The sequence below is a fragment of the Narcine bancroftii genome, chromosome 1 (assembly GCF_036971445.1).
Source record: "Narcine bancroftii isolate sNarBan1 chromosome 1, sNarBan1.hap1, whole genome shotgun sequence".
Lineage (NCBI taxonomy): Eukaryota > Metazoa > Chordata > Chondrichthyes > Torpediniformes > Narcinidae > Narcine > Narcine bancroftii.
Genome location: NC_091469.1, coordinates 24,162,781 through 24,178,254, shown reverse-complemented (window position 1 = coordinate 24,178,254; position 15,474 = coordinate 24,162,781). Strand labels below are relative to the sequence as shown.

The following is a 15,474-nucleotide window of genomic DNA, read 5'->3' as shown; positions in this document are numbered from 1 at the left end:
ATTGGCCAAGTAAACTTCTCAGCTAAGGAAGGAGAGGGACTTGATTTTTGGGGTGGGCAATAAATTCCTATAACGTGCATCCTATGAAGATTTTTTTTAAATATACCTTATTTTTAATTATTTAGTTATGGTGCCATGCCCAGTCCATCTATAGTGCAGACACTAGAGGTATGGTGTAAATTTCTGCATTACATAGTGACATGTGTAAAATAAACTGGGTTCATGGCAATGTTTGATAGGTCCATCTTAGTGCTTTCTGTCATGTCAGATGTGGGATCCCTGGGAGAATCTGAGCATCTCTAATGCCCACATCTGCACCAGATGCATTGAGGTGCAGCTCTTAAGAGACTATTAAGGAAATGGAGCTGCAGCTTGATGACCTACAGCTCATTAGGGAGAGTAAGGAAATGATAGATCGGAGTCACAGGGAGTATGCAGAGAACGCCTCTATGGCCATCCTCTTCAGAAACTGGTTTATCATTCTGGATAGTATTGAGGAGAATGGCCTGAGGGTCTGGGTCTCTGGCACTGAGTATGGCTTGGTAGCAGAGAGGGCAAGGGGCATGCAATTGTGATAGGAGATCCCATTGTGAGGAGAACAGACAAGAGATTCCGTGTGCCCGATAAAGTTTCCTGCATGGTGTGTTGCGTCCCTGGTGCCAGGGTATGGGATGTCTCCAATCAGGTGCAGAACATTCTTGAGGGGAGATGAAAAACAGCCAGAAATCTTGGTACATGTTAGTACCAGTGACATAGGTAAGTTAGAAGGTCCTGAAGAGGGAATACAGGGAATTGGGGAGGAAGCTGAGAAGCATGATTTCTAGGGTGGTAATTACTGCCTGTGCCTCATGTTAGTGGGGCAAAAATCGTGAGATTCATGGCTGAGAAACTGGTGCAGGGGCAGGGCTTCAGATTCTTGGATCATTTGGGTCACTTTTGGGAAAGGTGCGACCTGTACAAAAAGGATGGGTTACATCTGAACCCAAAGGGGACCAATATCCTGGCAGGCAGGGTTAATATCACTGTTATGGAGGGTTTAAACTAATTCGGCAGGGGAATGGGAACCAGAGTGTAAGGGCTGAAGAAGGGGGAAACAGTAGTAAAGCAAAAATAGTGTGCAGTGAGGATGACAGGCAAGCAACAAGACACAATAATAGACAGAGGGATGACAGTCACAGTCCATTCAAAAACTGGTCTGAATGTATTGTACTTAAATGCACACAGCATAAGAAAAACATGGTGGATGATCTTGCTGTACAGCTACAGATTGGAGAGTATGATGCTGTGTCCATTACTGAGTCGTGGCTAAAGGATGGATGTCTTTGGGAGCTGAACATCCAAGGATACAACAACGTATTGCAAGGATAGGCAGGTAGGTAGAGGGGGCAGCGTGGCTCTGCTGGGAAGCAACAATATTAACTTGTTGGAAAGAAAGGACATAGGATCCAAAGAGGTAGAATCCTTATGGGTTGAGTTAAGAAATGGTAAAGGTAAAAAGGCACTAATGGCAGTTTTATACAGGGCTCCAAAAAGCAGCCAGGATGTGGATTACAAAATACAACTGGAAATAGAAAAGGTATGTCAAAAGGACAGTGTTACAATAATCATAGGGGATTTTAACATGAAAGTAGATTGGGAAAGTCAGGTTGGTACGGGATCTCAGGGAAGAGAATTTGTGGAATGCCTATGGGAAAGCTTCTTGGAGCAGCTTGTTGATGAGCCCACCAGGGGATTGGCTGTTCTGTATTGAACTAAAGGTGACTACAGAGCTTAAGGTAGTAGAGGAACTCTTAGAAGCAGTGATCACAATATGAAGAAGTTCATTTTGAAATATGAAAACAAGATGTGTCAGTATTTCAGTGGAGTAAAGGAAATTACAGGCGCATAAGAAAGGAACTGGCCAAAGTCGATTGGAAAAACACACTAATGGGGAAGACAGCAGATCACCAATAACTGGAGCATCCGTGAGAAATGCGGAAAGTGCAGGACAGGCACAGACCAAAAAGGAAAAAAAAAGGTGTGAATGGAAAAACGAGACAATTGTGGCTGATGAGGGAAGTTAAAGGCGAAGTAAAAGCAAAAGATAGGGCATGCAAGGAAGTAAAAATTAGTGGGAAGAGAGAGGACTGGGAAACTTTAAAAAACTTAGAGAAGACAATTAAGATGATTAGGAAGGAAAGATAAATTTTGAAAGGAGGTTAGCAAGTATTATCAATGAGGATGCTAAAAGCTTTTTTAAATATATAAAGAGTAACCCAAGAAGACGTAGAAAATGATGCTGGAGAAAATGCAACAAGAGACAAGGAGATGGCAGAGGAAATGAATGAATATTGGATCTGTCTTCACTGTAGAAAACATGAGTAGCCTCTCAGGGAAGTGAGTGCAGTCAAGATCATGAGAGAGAAAGTACTTGGGAAGCTAAATGGTCTAAGGGTAGATAAGCTCCTGGACTGGATAGAATGCACCCTTGGATTCTGAAGGAGGAAGCTGTAGAGATTGTGGAGGCATTAGTAATGACTTTCCAGGAATCAATGGAGTCTGGTATGGTTCTGGTGGACTGGAGGATTGAAACTATCACTCCAATGTTTAAGATGAGAAAGGTGGTTGGGAAGCTGTTTGAGTCGATTGTCAACGATGAGGTTATGGAATACCTGGAAATGCATGCAAAGATAGGCCCAAATTAGCATGGTTTCCTAAAAGGAAAATAGTTCCCAACAAACCTATTGCAATTTTTTGAAGAGATTACTAGTAGGTTAAACAGGGAAGACGCAGTGGATGTTGTGTATTTGGACTTTCAAAAGGCCATCAACAAGGTGCCACACACAAGGCTGCAAAGCAAGATGAGAGTGCATGAAATTATAGGAAGAATACTGGAATGGGTAGAACATTGGCTGATCGGCAGGAAACAGAAAGGAGGGATCCTATTCTAGTTGGCTACTAGTTACCAGCAGGGGTCGGTGTTGAGGCTGCTTCTTTTTATGTTGTTTGTAAATGATTTAGATTATGAAATAGATGGTTTTGTGAATAAACTTGCAGATGATACAAAATAGGTAGTAGGAAGGTGATGCTGAGGATACCTAAAGGCTGCAGAGATTGGATAAATTAGGAGAGTGGGCAAAGAGATGGCAAATGAAAGACAATGTTGGAAAGTGTACAATCATGGACTATGGTAGAAGAAATAGATAGACAGGCTATTATTTAGATGAGGAGAAAATTCAAAATTCTGAGATTCAAAGGGTCTCGGAAGTCCTTGTGCAGGATGCCCTAAAGTTTGACCTCCAGGTTGAGTCAGTGGTGACATTCATTTCTAGAGGGATAGCATACAAGAGCAGGGTTGTAATGTTAAAGCACTGGTGAGACCTCACAGATTACTATGTACAGTTTGGGTGCCTCATTTGAGAAAAGACATGCCGACATGGAGAGGGTTCAGAGAAGATTTACCAGAATGATACCAAGAATGAAAGGGTTAGCAATATGAGGAACAATTGTCTGCTCTTGAACTGCATTCACTGGATGACAGAAGGATGAAGGGGGACCTCAGAGGCATTTTGAATGCTGAAAGACCTGGATAGAGTAGATGTGGCAAGGATGCTTCCTATGGTAGGGGATTCTCTGACAAGAGAGCATCACTTTAGGATAAAAAGACATCAATTTAAAACAGAGGTGTGGAAAATTTGTTGAAATGAAGTCATTGTGAGTATTTAATGCAGAAATTAACAGGTATTTGATTAGCCATAAAGAGTTACAGTGAGAAGGGGAGTGGGACTGTGTGGGAGGATGGATCAGTTCATGATTAGAATGGCAGAGCTGTCCCGATGGGCCAATGGGCCTTCTTCTGCTCCTATATCTTGTCTGCTTCAATCCAAGACTTTGGCAATGCCACTTGGATATCAAACTAAAATAGATGGAGCAGGCACGGGAAGAGTGGCCGCCAGCTGAACGAGGGACCCAGCTCACCATTCCCAGCTCAACCCAGCCCCCGATTGTTGTGGCCGGAGTTCTGGGGGTGGGAAGAGAGGGCGCGCCGAAATGCCCTCTCCGCACCCGGTAAGAAGATACCCGCAGCCCCACCACAGGCAAGAATTCCTTCCCCACCCCACCTGTCTCCCAGTCTCATGTACAGGGGTGTCTATAAGCCGGGTGCTCAGAATGTGGGGGGGAGGACCTGCAACGATTTTGACCCTTGAAGAAAATATAAATGCAACACAATCTCGCACGGGAGCGATTGTCAATTGAAATCTGACGCCAGCCCAGGAGGGACATGGGACGAGATGCAGCAGGAGAAGGATGAGACGTGGGGCGACCGGGGGGACGTTACCGACCCTTGTAGCTCGGTCGCCGCTGCAACAAGGCAGCAGACCTGGAATTTCGGAGGGTTGCAGAGATGGGCAGGTTGAGCAATGGTATGAATTGGTCTAAAAGGGATTTGTAGGGTCCAACGTTCCATACAGACAGTTACTAAGGCGGCAGGCGCATGTCAGCCCCTACCCGTATCTATAAATGTAGAAAGATCACAGGTGTGATCACAGAACAGTTCAACCGGTCAAATCGAGACCTGAAGCGCTCTCTCTCTCTCTCTCTCACACACACACACACACACACACACACACACACACACACACACACACACACACACACACACACACAGTATGTAATATGACATGCTAAACCCTCTGAAACACCCGTGGCTGAACATGTACTTTGGACAAAAGAGTAACCCAGAATAGCACCAGATTCAGACAGACCGGGCTTTGAAAAGTTTAACCACTGAGAGTTGCCAATACCCTTCATCCATGCTGCATTTTTCGAACTCGAGTTTGCACCAGTCTCTCCAACAACATTGCTCATCCTCTGAGGCAGTCGCCCTCGTGACCCACTTACCTTGGAAGTTCACCATCCAGGGTCCAAAGAGGAGATCGGATTCATAGCCACACAGATCTTGCTCGAAATCGCACGATCCGCTGCTTCCCTGGACCGAGACGCTACCGAACTTCAGGACTTGTGGTCAAATGTATTTCAATGGGTAAAGAGAAAGAGGGGAAAAAAAATCAAAATACTTCAAATGCAAACGTTTGTTTCTCATCTCAAGATTTTTTTTAAAAAAACACACTTTAAAAAAAAATCCCTTTTCTTGCACAGGTGAGCATTGGAATGACCTTATCTCAATTGATTGGTGAGCATTTACCGTGCAGCAATAAAAAGATGAGAGGCGTCATGGCTTCCCCCTGAAGACTGCGCGGAATGAATGCTTCAACTTTCTTTAAACTCTGGGTCACCCAGCAGGGTCCTCATCTAGTCAGGCGCGTGTGGAGCCACAGGCGGGTTCTTGCAGATTCAGCAGCGTTGAGGTTCCAAGGGGAGGAGAGAAAGAGAGAGCGCGAAGGGGTGTGTAACGAGTTCCAGATTCACAGGGATACACCTACCAAGAAGGAGACTGCTGTGCGAAGCTATTTATTTGCGAGAGCGGGGGCAGAGCGAAGCGTGTGCGTTGGGGAAAAAAATTACAGCACTCGTCCCTCTCTTCCGCGCAGAGTTTATGCTCATCATCTCCGCTCTCTACTCTTGCAAAGACAGTGGGCATTTTGGCTAGCCCTGATTGCAAAACGGCTCTTTTTTTTCTTTGAACGCTTAACCTGCTTGTTTTGAAGGTGATTGCAATGCTTAGAGCCCAGAGAGAGAAGAGAGAGAGAAGCGAGAAAGATAGAGACAAAGAAGGAGAGAGGGTGAGAGAGAGAAGCGAGAAAGATGGAGAAAAAGAAGGAGAGAGGGTGAGAGAGAGAAGCGAGAAAGATGGAGACAAAGGAGGAGAGAGGGTGAGAGAGAGAAGTGAGAAAGATGGACACAAAGAAGGAGAGAGGGTGAGAGAGAGAAGTGAGAAAGATGGAGACAAAGGAGGAGAGAGGGTGAGAGAGAGAAGCGAGAAAGATGGAGACAAAGAAGGAGAGCGGGTGAGAGAGAGAAGCGAGAAAGATGGAGACAAAGAAGGAGAGAGGGTGAGAGAGAGAAGCGAGAAAGCTGGAGACAAAGAAGGAGAGCGGGTGAGAGAGAGAAGCGAGAAAGATGGAGACAAAGAAGGAGAGAGGGTGAGAGAGAGAAGCGAGAAAGATGGAGACAAAGGAGCAAGGCTGAGAGAGAGAAGTTAGAAAGATGGAGAGAAAGAAGGAGAGAGAGCGAGAGAGAGAGAAGCGAGAAAGATGGAGACAAAGAAGGAGAGAGGGTGAGAGAGAGAAGCGAGAAAGATGGAGACAAAGAAGGAGAGAGGGTGAGAGAGAGAAGCGAGAAAGTTGGAGACAAAGAAGGAGAGAGGGTGAGAGAGAGAAGCGAGAAAAATGGAGACAAAGAAGGAGAGAGGGTGAGAGAGAGAAGTTAGAAAGATGGACACAAAGAAGGAGAGAGAGTGAGAGAGAAGCGAGTAAGATGGAGGCAAAGAAGGAGAGAGGGTGAGAGAGAGAAGCGAGAAAGAAGGAGAGAGGGTGAGAGAGAGAAGTGAGAAAGATGGAGACAAAGAAGGAGAGAGGGTGAGAGAGAGAAGCGAGAAAGATGGAGACAAAGAAGGAGAGAGGGTGAGAGAGAGAAGTGAGAAAGATGGAGACAAAGAAGGAGAGAGGATGAGAGAGAGAAGCGAGAAAGATGGAGACAAAGATGGAGACAAAGATGGAGAGAGGATGAGAGAGAGAAGCGAGAAAGATGGAGACAAAGATGGAGAGAGGGTGAGAGAGAGAAGTGAGAAAGATGGAGACAAAGAAGGAGAGAGGGTGAGAAAGATGGAGACAAAGAAGGAGAGAGGGTGAGAGAGAAGCGAGAAAGATGGAGACAAAGAAGGAGAGAGAGTGAGATAGAAGTGAGAAAGATGGAGACAAAGAAGGAGAGAGGGTGAGAGAGAGAAGCGAGAAAGATGGAGACAAAGAAGGAGAGAGGGAGAGAGAGAGAGAGAATCAAATATGGACAGTCTGCCAGCGTTAATTTCCAGGGAGTCATCTAAAGTGTTCCCCGAAAATAAAGATGTAAAAGCATTATTTATATTTAACACCCAGGAACTGTTTATCAGCCTGGCATACAGCTGCCAACTTCTGGGAGTTGAAGGAGGTCAAGTTCCATTCATTGTACTATCAGGACTATGTTGATGTCCGCTTGCCAAGTCACTGCGAGCCGTTGCTGTGAGTTCACATCAAGCTCTGACACCCTATCAGAACGGATCAAAATTGAGGTTGTCACAATGAAGTAAACACAGGGCAATATGGGGTCAAATGCCCACCAGACCATTGATTGTTATCTTGCTGCACCACCTCAACACCCTTGCTTCTGTGCCAGTGAATGGCCGAATGGAAGTTTCCTTTCTTTCAGCAGTAAGAGAAATGTTATCACAGGAGAAGAGTGATAGGGATACTACATCAATTAACAAAGAGCAGTTGCCTGTCAGTTTCAGGCTGAAGCAAGGGGATTAACAAGATTGAAAGAGTTCATCATGTGGGGGAATTGTCATAGATTGGTGTAAATGAGTTTTCTATCAAGAAAGATTAGACACTTACCCTTTGTTCCTATAACATCATTTCTTTTAACCCATATCTTTAACAAATGTTTTAATACTGGGATATCATATCCCAGCAATAAATTCAAATTCCACTTATGTATAAACTGGTGAACATCAAATTCAGAAATACAGGTTAACTCCACCTTGGCCCAACTCTTCTTCTTTGGCTTGGCTTCGCGGACGAAGATTTATGGAGGGGTAATGCCCACGTAAGCTGCAGGCTCGTTTGTAGCTGACAAGTCCGATGTGGGACAGGCAGACATGGTTGCAGCGATTGCAAGGAAAAATTGGTTGGTTGGGGTTGGGTGTTGGGTTTTTCCTGCTTTGTCTTTTGACAGTGAGGTGGGCTCTGCGGTCTTCTTCAAAGGAGGTTGCTGCCTGCCAAACTGTGAGGCGCCAAGATGCACGGTTTGAGGCGATATCAGCCCACTGGTGGTGGTCAATGTGGCAAGCACCAAGAGCTTTCTTTAGGCAGTCCTTGTACCTCTTCTTTGGTGCACCTCTGTCTCAATGGCCAGTGGAGAGCTTGCCATATAACACGATCTTGGGAAGGCGATGGTCCTCCATTCTGGAGACGTGACCTACCCACCGCAGTTGGGTCTTCAGCAGCATGGATTCGATGCTGTCGGCCTCTGCCATCTCGAGTACTTCGATGTTAGGGATGAAGTCGCTCCAATGAATGTTGAGGATGGAGCGGAGACAACGCTGGTGGAAGCGTTCTAGGAGCCATAGGTGATGCCGGTAGAGGACCCATAATTCGGAGCCGAACAGGAGTGTGGGTATGACAACGGCTCTATATACACTAATCTTTGTGAGGTTTTTAAGTTGGTTGTTTTTCCAGACTCTTTTGTGTAGTCTTCCAAAGGCGCTATTTGCCTTGGTGAGTCTGTTGTCTATCTCATTGTCGATCCTTGCATCCGATGAAATGGTGCAGCCGAGATAGGTAAACTGGTTGACCGTTTTGAGTTTTGTGTGCCCGATGGAGATGTGGGGGGGCTGGTAGTCATGGTGGGGAGCTGGCTGATAGAGGACCTCCAGTTTCTTCAGGCTGACTTCCAAGCCAAACATTTTGGCAGTTTCCACAAAACAGGACGTCAAGCGCTGAAGAGCTGGCTCTGAATGGGCAACTAAAGCGGCATCGTCTGCAAAGAGTAGTTCACGGACAAGTGGCCCAACTAGGAGGCTGATTAATATCCACCATTCTACTAACAAACTTCAACTGTGCAGCTTCATAATAATTTTGAAAATGAGGAACTGAAGTCCACCTAGTGCATATTTCCATGTCAATTTATGTAAAGCTACTTGAGCTGATTTTCTCTTCCTTAAAAATTTCCTCACCACCTTATTCAAATCTTGAAAAAAACCTTTGTAAATGAACATGGACTGAAATAAGTATTGAATATGAGGAAAAATATTCATTTTAATACAATTTACTTGACCTATTAGTGTTAATGGAAGATCCTTCCATTTAATCAAATCCATTTTAATCATTTTCAATTAAGGTACATAATTTAACTTATTTAAAGATTGATCATTTGAATTCACAGTTACCCCTAAATATTTAATTTTATCAGACCATCTTAATTTTATAATATTTTTGCACTCTTTATAATCCCCTTTCAAAATTGGCAATATTTCACTCTTATCCCAATTCACCTTATACCCAGATAACTCCCCAAATTGAACTAAACATTCTTGTAAATATTTCAAAGAATGTTCTGGATGTGTCAAATAAATCAATACATCATCAGCAAATAAATTAATCTTATATTCATCATCTGCAATTCTTATCCCTTTAACCTTGTCATTCTGTCGAATTGCCTGAGCTGATGGTTCAATGACCAATGCAAACAAGGCTGGTGACAATGGACAACCTTGATGAGTTGATTGCGATAATTTAAATGGCAAAGAAGTTTGCCGTTCATCATCACCATAGCAATCAGATTTTTATACAATGCCTTAACCCAACCAGTTAAAAAAAAGACCAAAATTAAACTTCTCCAGCACCTTAAATAAAAAATTCCATTCAATCCTATCAAATGCCTTTTCCGCTTCAAGCACAACCACCATTGGTTGGTTGGGATGCTGTCTCGATGCATTGATTAATGTTATCAATCTAAGAGTATTATCAGATGCACATCTATTCTTAATAAAACCTATTTGATCTGTATGTACCAACTGAGGTAAATATTTAGCAAGAATTTGATGTTCACCAGTTTATACATAAGTGGAATTTGAATTTATTGCAGAGATGTGATATGCCAGTATTAAAACATTTGTTAAAGTTATGGATTAAAATAAATTATGTTCTAGGAATCTAGGAACAAAGGGTAAATTATCAATCCAAACTCCATTATATCAAAATCAGCTTATTCCTTTTTCAATGTTTAATAGATATTTAAAGATATGGTATTCTCAGGGTATAAAAAAAGTGATTCAGAATTGTTTTGAAGAGGAACAGTTTCTTTTAATCAATTGAGGGAGAAATTTGGTATACCAGTAAATTCTTTATTTGTGTATTACCAACTTAGAGCTTTGATATGGGATAATTATGGTAAAGAGATGAGTTTACCTAAGTTAGCAAAATTTGAATCTTTGATTTCCTTTATTCCAAAGAGAGGTTTAATTTCAGATATGTATCGATTGTTACAGGAAACTATGGATAAACTGAATTTGGAGAAATCTAGACATAAATGGGAAAGCGATTTAATTTATGTTATACCTCAAGAGGATTGGGAGGTTATGTGTCATGAAGGGGTAACTAAATTGATTAATGTAAGATATGGTTTAGTTAATTACAGTTTTTTGCATCAGTTATACTTGACTCCTGAGAAATTTAGTAATTTGTATCTTTGTTTTAGATGTGGGTTAAGTACTGGAACTTTTTTGCATGTAGTTTGGTCCTGTGATAGGGTACAACCATTTTGGGAAAAAGTTAGATTGGTTTTGGAGAAATTATTTGAAATCAAATTACCATTAGATCCAGAGATTTTTTTTGTTGGGTTATATGGTTTCTTTGACTGGTTTGCAGTTGGATAAGTTTCAAATAGCATTTGTACATTTGGTGTTACCTGTGGGACAAAAATGTGTAGCAATTACTTGAAAAGACAATGTAGAGATTAATATAGCTCATTGGCATAATGAATTGAGAGCTTATATTTATATGGAGAAAATAACATAATTTACATGATACTTACTCTTTTTTTGTTAAAATGTGGTCATCTTATTTGGAATATATGGGTTTGGAAATATCTTAAAATATTGTATATGTTTTATGTTTTCTTTTCTGGCTCCCCTTGAGGGGGCTGGCTGGGGTTTGGGGAAGAAAGGAGGGAGGGGGGTTTACTATATTGTATAAAAATCTTTTTTTTTCTGTTGTTGCTATTGATTTTACGTTGTAAAAGTTTTAAATAATGTTTTTATTTTAAAAAAGAGAGATTAGACACTGTAGGCCTGTAATCCCAGGAATTTATTAAAACAAGGGGTGACCTTATTCAAATGTAAAACCCTAAGGGGGCTGGACAGGGTGGATGATGAAATGTTTTCTCCAATGGAAAAGTTGTGGATAAACAGAAAAAGTTATACCATAAAGGGCTGGTCACATTAAACTGAGTTGTGCAGAAATTTCTTTCAGAGACCTGAATCTCAGATATTCTCTGTGGCAAAAGATGGTGTAGGCCAAAGATTTAGAAATATTTAAGGTAGAAATTGATAAATATTTGAACAATTGAGGAGTTGAGGATGATGCAGAACTTGACAGAAGAGGCCAGCACAGATCAACCTTGATCATGTTGGATGATGGGCCAGACTAGCGAGTTTCCTGGCTTGCTCCTCCTCCTATTTTCCAGTGTTGCCGTTAGTTTGGACTCAGTGGGTTAAAGGGACTATTTTTGAGCTCCATGATTCTTTTACAGGTCCACAAGAGATCCTTCTTAGAGCCATTGGAGTCAAACATTAGGAAAACAGGCCCTTTGGCCCAACTCATCTGCACTAACCGAGATGTCTACCTGGAATGGTTTCATTTGCCTGAATTTGGCTCATATTCTACTAAACAATTTCTGTTCATGAAGCTGTCCAAATGTCTTTTAAATATTGTAATTGTACCCACCTCTACAACTTCCTCTGGCAGCTTGTCCCATACACCCACCACCATCTGTGTGAAAAAGTTGCTCCTCAGGTCACTTTTAAATATTTTCCCTTTCACCTTAAGCCTGCTCCCTCTAGTTTTAGACTGGGAAAAAGACAATGACCATTCATCTTATCATGCCCCTCATGATTTTATATACTACACCTCTATAAGATTACCCCTCAACCTCCTACACTTCAGGGAAAGCAGCCCCTACCTATCCAGTCTGTACTCATATCTCAAACCCAGCTGGTAACATCCTAGTAAATCCTTTCTACACCTTATTCAGCTGAGTGACTTCTTTCCAAGAACTGGGTGATGAGAACTGCAAACACTCCAAATTTGGTCCCACCGACAACTGTGGAGTTAGATTCTGGAGGAAGTCAGAGGAAAATCTTTTATATACAACCTTCCAAAGCATTTCAGCTGTTGTGACGGCTGGGAGTCTGGCCTGCAACAACAAGGGCTGAGGGACTGGGCTGTGATGGTGAGAACTGGGGGGACTGGGCTGGGGTCTGAGCTGTGGTGGTGAGGGCTGGGAGACTGGGCCATGGTGGTGAGGGCTGGGGGACTGGGCTGTGGTGGACAGGGCTGGGGGACTGGGCCATGGTGGGGAATGCTGTGGGGCTGGGCTGTGGTGACAAAGGCTGGGAGGTTGGACTGTGGTGGTGAGGCAGGGGGATGGACTATGGTGGTGAGGCAGGGGGATGGGCTGTGGTGGTGAGGCAGGGGACTGGACTGGTGATGAGGACTGGGAGACTGGGCTGTGGTGGTGAGAGCAATGGGGTGGGTTCAACAGATGGGAAAAGTATGGATAAAGCTAAAGGGAAGGAGAGCGCAGGAGAGATATTAAAAAATAAAAAAGGGTAAAGTTTAGAAAGGGATAAGAAATTAATCTCAGACAACGCAGAGACAAATGCAAGAAGAAGAGTGGTGAACATGGGACTGAAGGGTGTATGAAACAAGTAGATGACCTTAAGGCGCATCCAGAAATTGGCAATTACAATCTTGTGGACACAACAGAGTCATGGCTGAAGGAGAACTACAGCAGGGAAACATCCAAAGATAAACATCTTATTGAAAAGGCAGGGAGGTGAGAATTTGAGAATACATTGAACATGTTCAAAATTCTTACTTGCTGCAACTAAAACAACTAAAATACAACTACAAGCTAAATACTTAATTGAATTAAAAAGACAATAAAAACAAATGGATAGTAAATGTGCAAAAAACGTGACTTAGCAATAGTGCAGAAAAGTTGCAACTTCTCAAAATATTTACACAATCAATGTTGCAAATAAGATTACATTGTAAGCATCAAATACAGCATAACAAATCGGAAGAAGCACAAATTCACATGGAAGGAGTGCTTGGGTCAGTGGATGGTAGGAGGACATGTGCAGAGAAAGGAACAGATGTGGTTGGGAGCTCTGTCAACTATGATTGAGGGCAAAAATGATACAGGTAGTTAGTGCACTGTTATCTCAGTGCCAGCGACCTGGGTTTGAATCTGGCATTATCTGCAAGGAGTTTGTACATTCTCCCCATGTCTGCGTGAGTTTCCTCTGGTACACCGGTTTCATCCCACCTTTCAAAACCTATGGGGTTGCAAGTTAAATGGGGTATTTTGGTGGCACGGGCTCATTACCAGGAAGGGCCTATTTCCATGTTGTATGTCTAAAGTCTGAATAGGCATGATGGAACTGGGAGAATGGAATCGAATTGTTACAGGGAACAAGGTTTATTACTGCAACACAATAAAATCTGGAAGAATTCAGTGGGTCAGTCAGCATCCAGGGAAAGGAAAAGATAGTCAACATTTTGAGCAAAAATTCTACCAGAAAAGGATTATTATTGTTCCAGGAGTTTTTTGCATTCTCTCTTCTGTTCTCATTCACTTCCTACTTACACCTCTTTGAGACTCAGAGTCTCAAATTATCCTCACCCTGTCAAAGATGCTTTCTTCACCTCTCCTTCTTCTCTGCAGAACAACACATATGTTTCCAGCTCTGATGAAGAGTAATCCACTGGAGCCATTAACTCTATTTCTCTCTCCATGGATGTTGCCTGACCTGATGCATATTTACACAATTTTCCATTCTTATTTCCTAATTGCAGTTTGCAGCTGGTTAAAAAAAAAACTTGGTAAAGTAAACTTTAGGAAGATTATTAGCAGATTTTAGAAAAATATATATAGGCTATGAACTGGGAAGCGAGAAGAATGGATAACTTAAGTTGGAGAAATTGAGACTGGCACAGTTTTAAAGGATGCAGAGTCATCAAGATTTATGATATATAGCCAGTCGACAAAGAAAGTTGTACAACCAGAGAGAACAATGAAGTAGACAGGAAAATACAGCTGTTATGACCTTATGAGATCCAAAATGAAATATGTGAATACTTGAGGAAAGCCAGGAAAAAAAGTGAGAAAAAAAAGCAACTTGCTAAATGGACCATGGAGAGGTCAATCCAAATGACTGCCAACATTTCTAAGCAGGAAGAGGAAAGAATGAAAGCATTTTTCAAAATCTGAGTATATCCCAAAGTACTTTGCAGCAAATAAAGTGCCCTGTGATATATAAGAAATGCAACAGCCAATTTTCATGCAACAAGGTAATAATGAAGTGCCATTGACCCTAAATATTATATCTGCTTTTCTTTCCACAGATGTTGTCTGATTCACAGCATATCACCAACATTTTCTGTTCACATTATGGATTCTCAGATCATCCACACCTTTGCTTTTGTTTTATTTGATATTACATTTGTTGCATGTTAACAACTGTGAAATTATAATGCTGTCTAACCACCATCTTGCTCATCCTTGAATATTCTTTGCTGCTCTATTATCAGGAGAAGGGGAGTACCCAATATAGGAGTAAGACACAAAAAATGAAAAAAACTGCCTGTGAATAATAGGCTCTTTTTCATTTGTCTGAGAGAGAAGATGGGTCTTCAGCCAAAAAAAGGAAACATTGACTTCAGTACTCCTCAGAACCATCCTGGAGTCAGCCTGGATCTTTTGTGCTCACAACCTGGAGTGGAACATGAACTCGGAGAGACAGTGGGATGTGGAAGTTAATAGTGCCCTTTGAATTTTCTGATCATCACAACACTCAGGATACGTATTAGTTGAGGGTCAGTGGTGGCAGGAGAACCAGGGTAGGATGAAGAGTTAATCCTCTACCTCATAGGGATAAGATTTGTTGAGTTCAGGCTGATTCTTTAAGGTGGGTCGTGCTGCATTTTATTTCTGTTCTTGCCGCTGAGTCACCTGCTCGTGTGCTCAAGGCTCATTCTAGAAAGTGTGATGCTGAGGAATTACTTCAGTCTTAGAGGCCACAGTTGTGCAGGATATTCAACTCAGATCTCGTGCCATGTAAGTGATACCAAGATGGTGTTTTGGTTTAAGTGTCCCTGGAACAATATGTATTCATTAGCAGGCACCACCACAAGCAGAAAAGAAATATTAACTTGCATTTATATAATGCTTTTCATGACCTCAACACACTTCAAAGTGCTTTGCAGCCAGAAGATTCTGTAATTATAATCACATTGGTGTTTCTGGGATCTTGCTGTGTGCAAAGTCTATAATGTTTCCGACATTACAACAATGTATTTCATTGCTGGGATTTGCATAGATTGCCTCAGAAATTGCAAGGACATGCTATTTTCAGATGTCAGAGGAATTTCACCAACAAAAGAAAAAAAGGAACATGAGTAAAGAATCCCAGAGAACGGGGACTTATAAAGAAAAAGGGAACATGAGTAAGGAGTCCCAGAGAACGGGGAATTATAAAGAGAAAATGAATGGAGT

The 15,474-nt window shown here is 42.2% G+C and overlaps 1 protein-coding gene and 1 long non-coding RNA gene across 6 annotated transcripts in view; one reads left to right on the top strand and one right to left on the bottom strand.

Annotated features, from left to right (window-relative positions):
• The window catches only part of mamdc2a (MAM domain containing 2a), a 163,195-nt gene that overhangs the window by 142,977 nt on the left and 4,744 nt on the right, over positions 1-15,474 (bottom strand). For 2 of the 5 annotated variants that reach the window (XM_069922560.1, XM_069922552.1), the window contains one exon: positions 4,882-4,998. In XM_069922560.1, the coding sequence (XP_069778661.1) occupies positions 4,882-4,897 (16 nt within the window). In that variant the 5' untranslated portion in view covers positions 4,898-4,998. Of the gene's footprint in view, positions 1-4,881; positions 4,999-5,185; positions 5,309-15,474 lie in introns of those variants that run through there. The other 3 variants (XM_069922568.1, XM_069922534.1, XM_069922544.1) reach the window with 3 other exon arrangements.
• On the top strand, positions 649-11,915 carry LOC138755885 (uncharacterized). Its single transcript, XR_011352605.1, has 3 exons — positions 649-756; positions 1,225-1,372; positions 11,446-11,915. It is a non-coding gene; the product is annotated as an uncharacterized lncRNA (long non-coding RNA).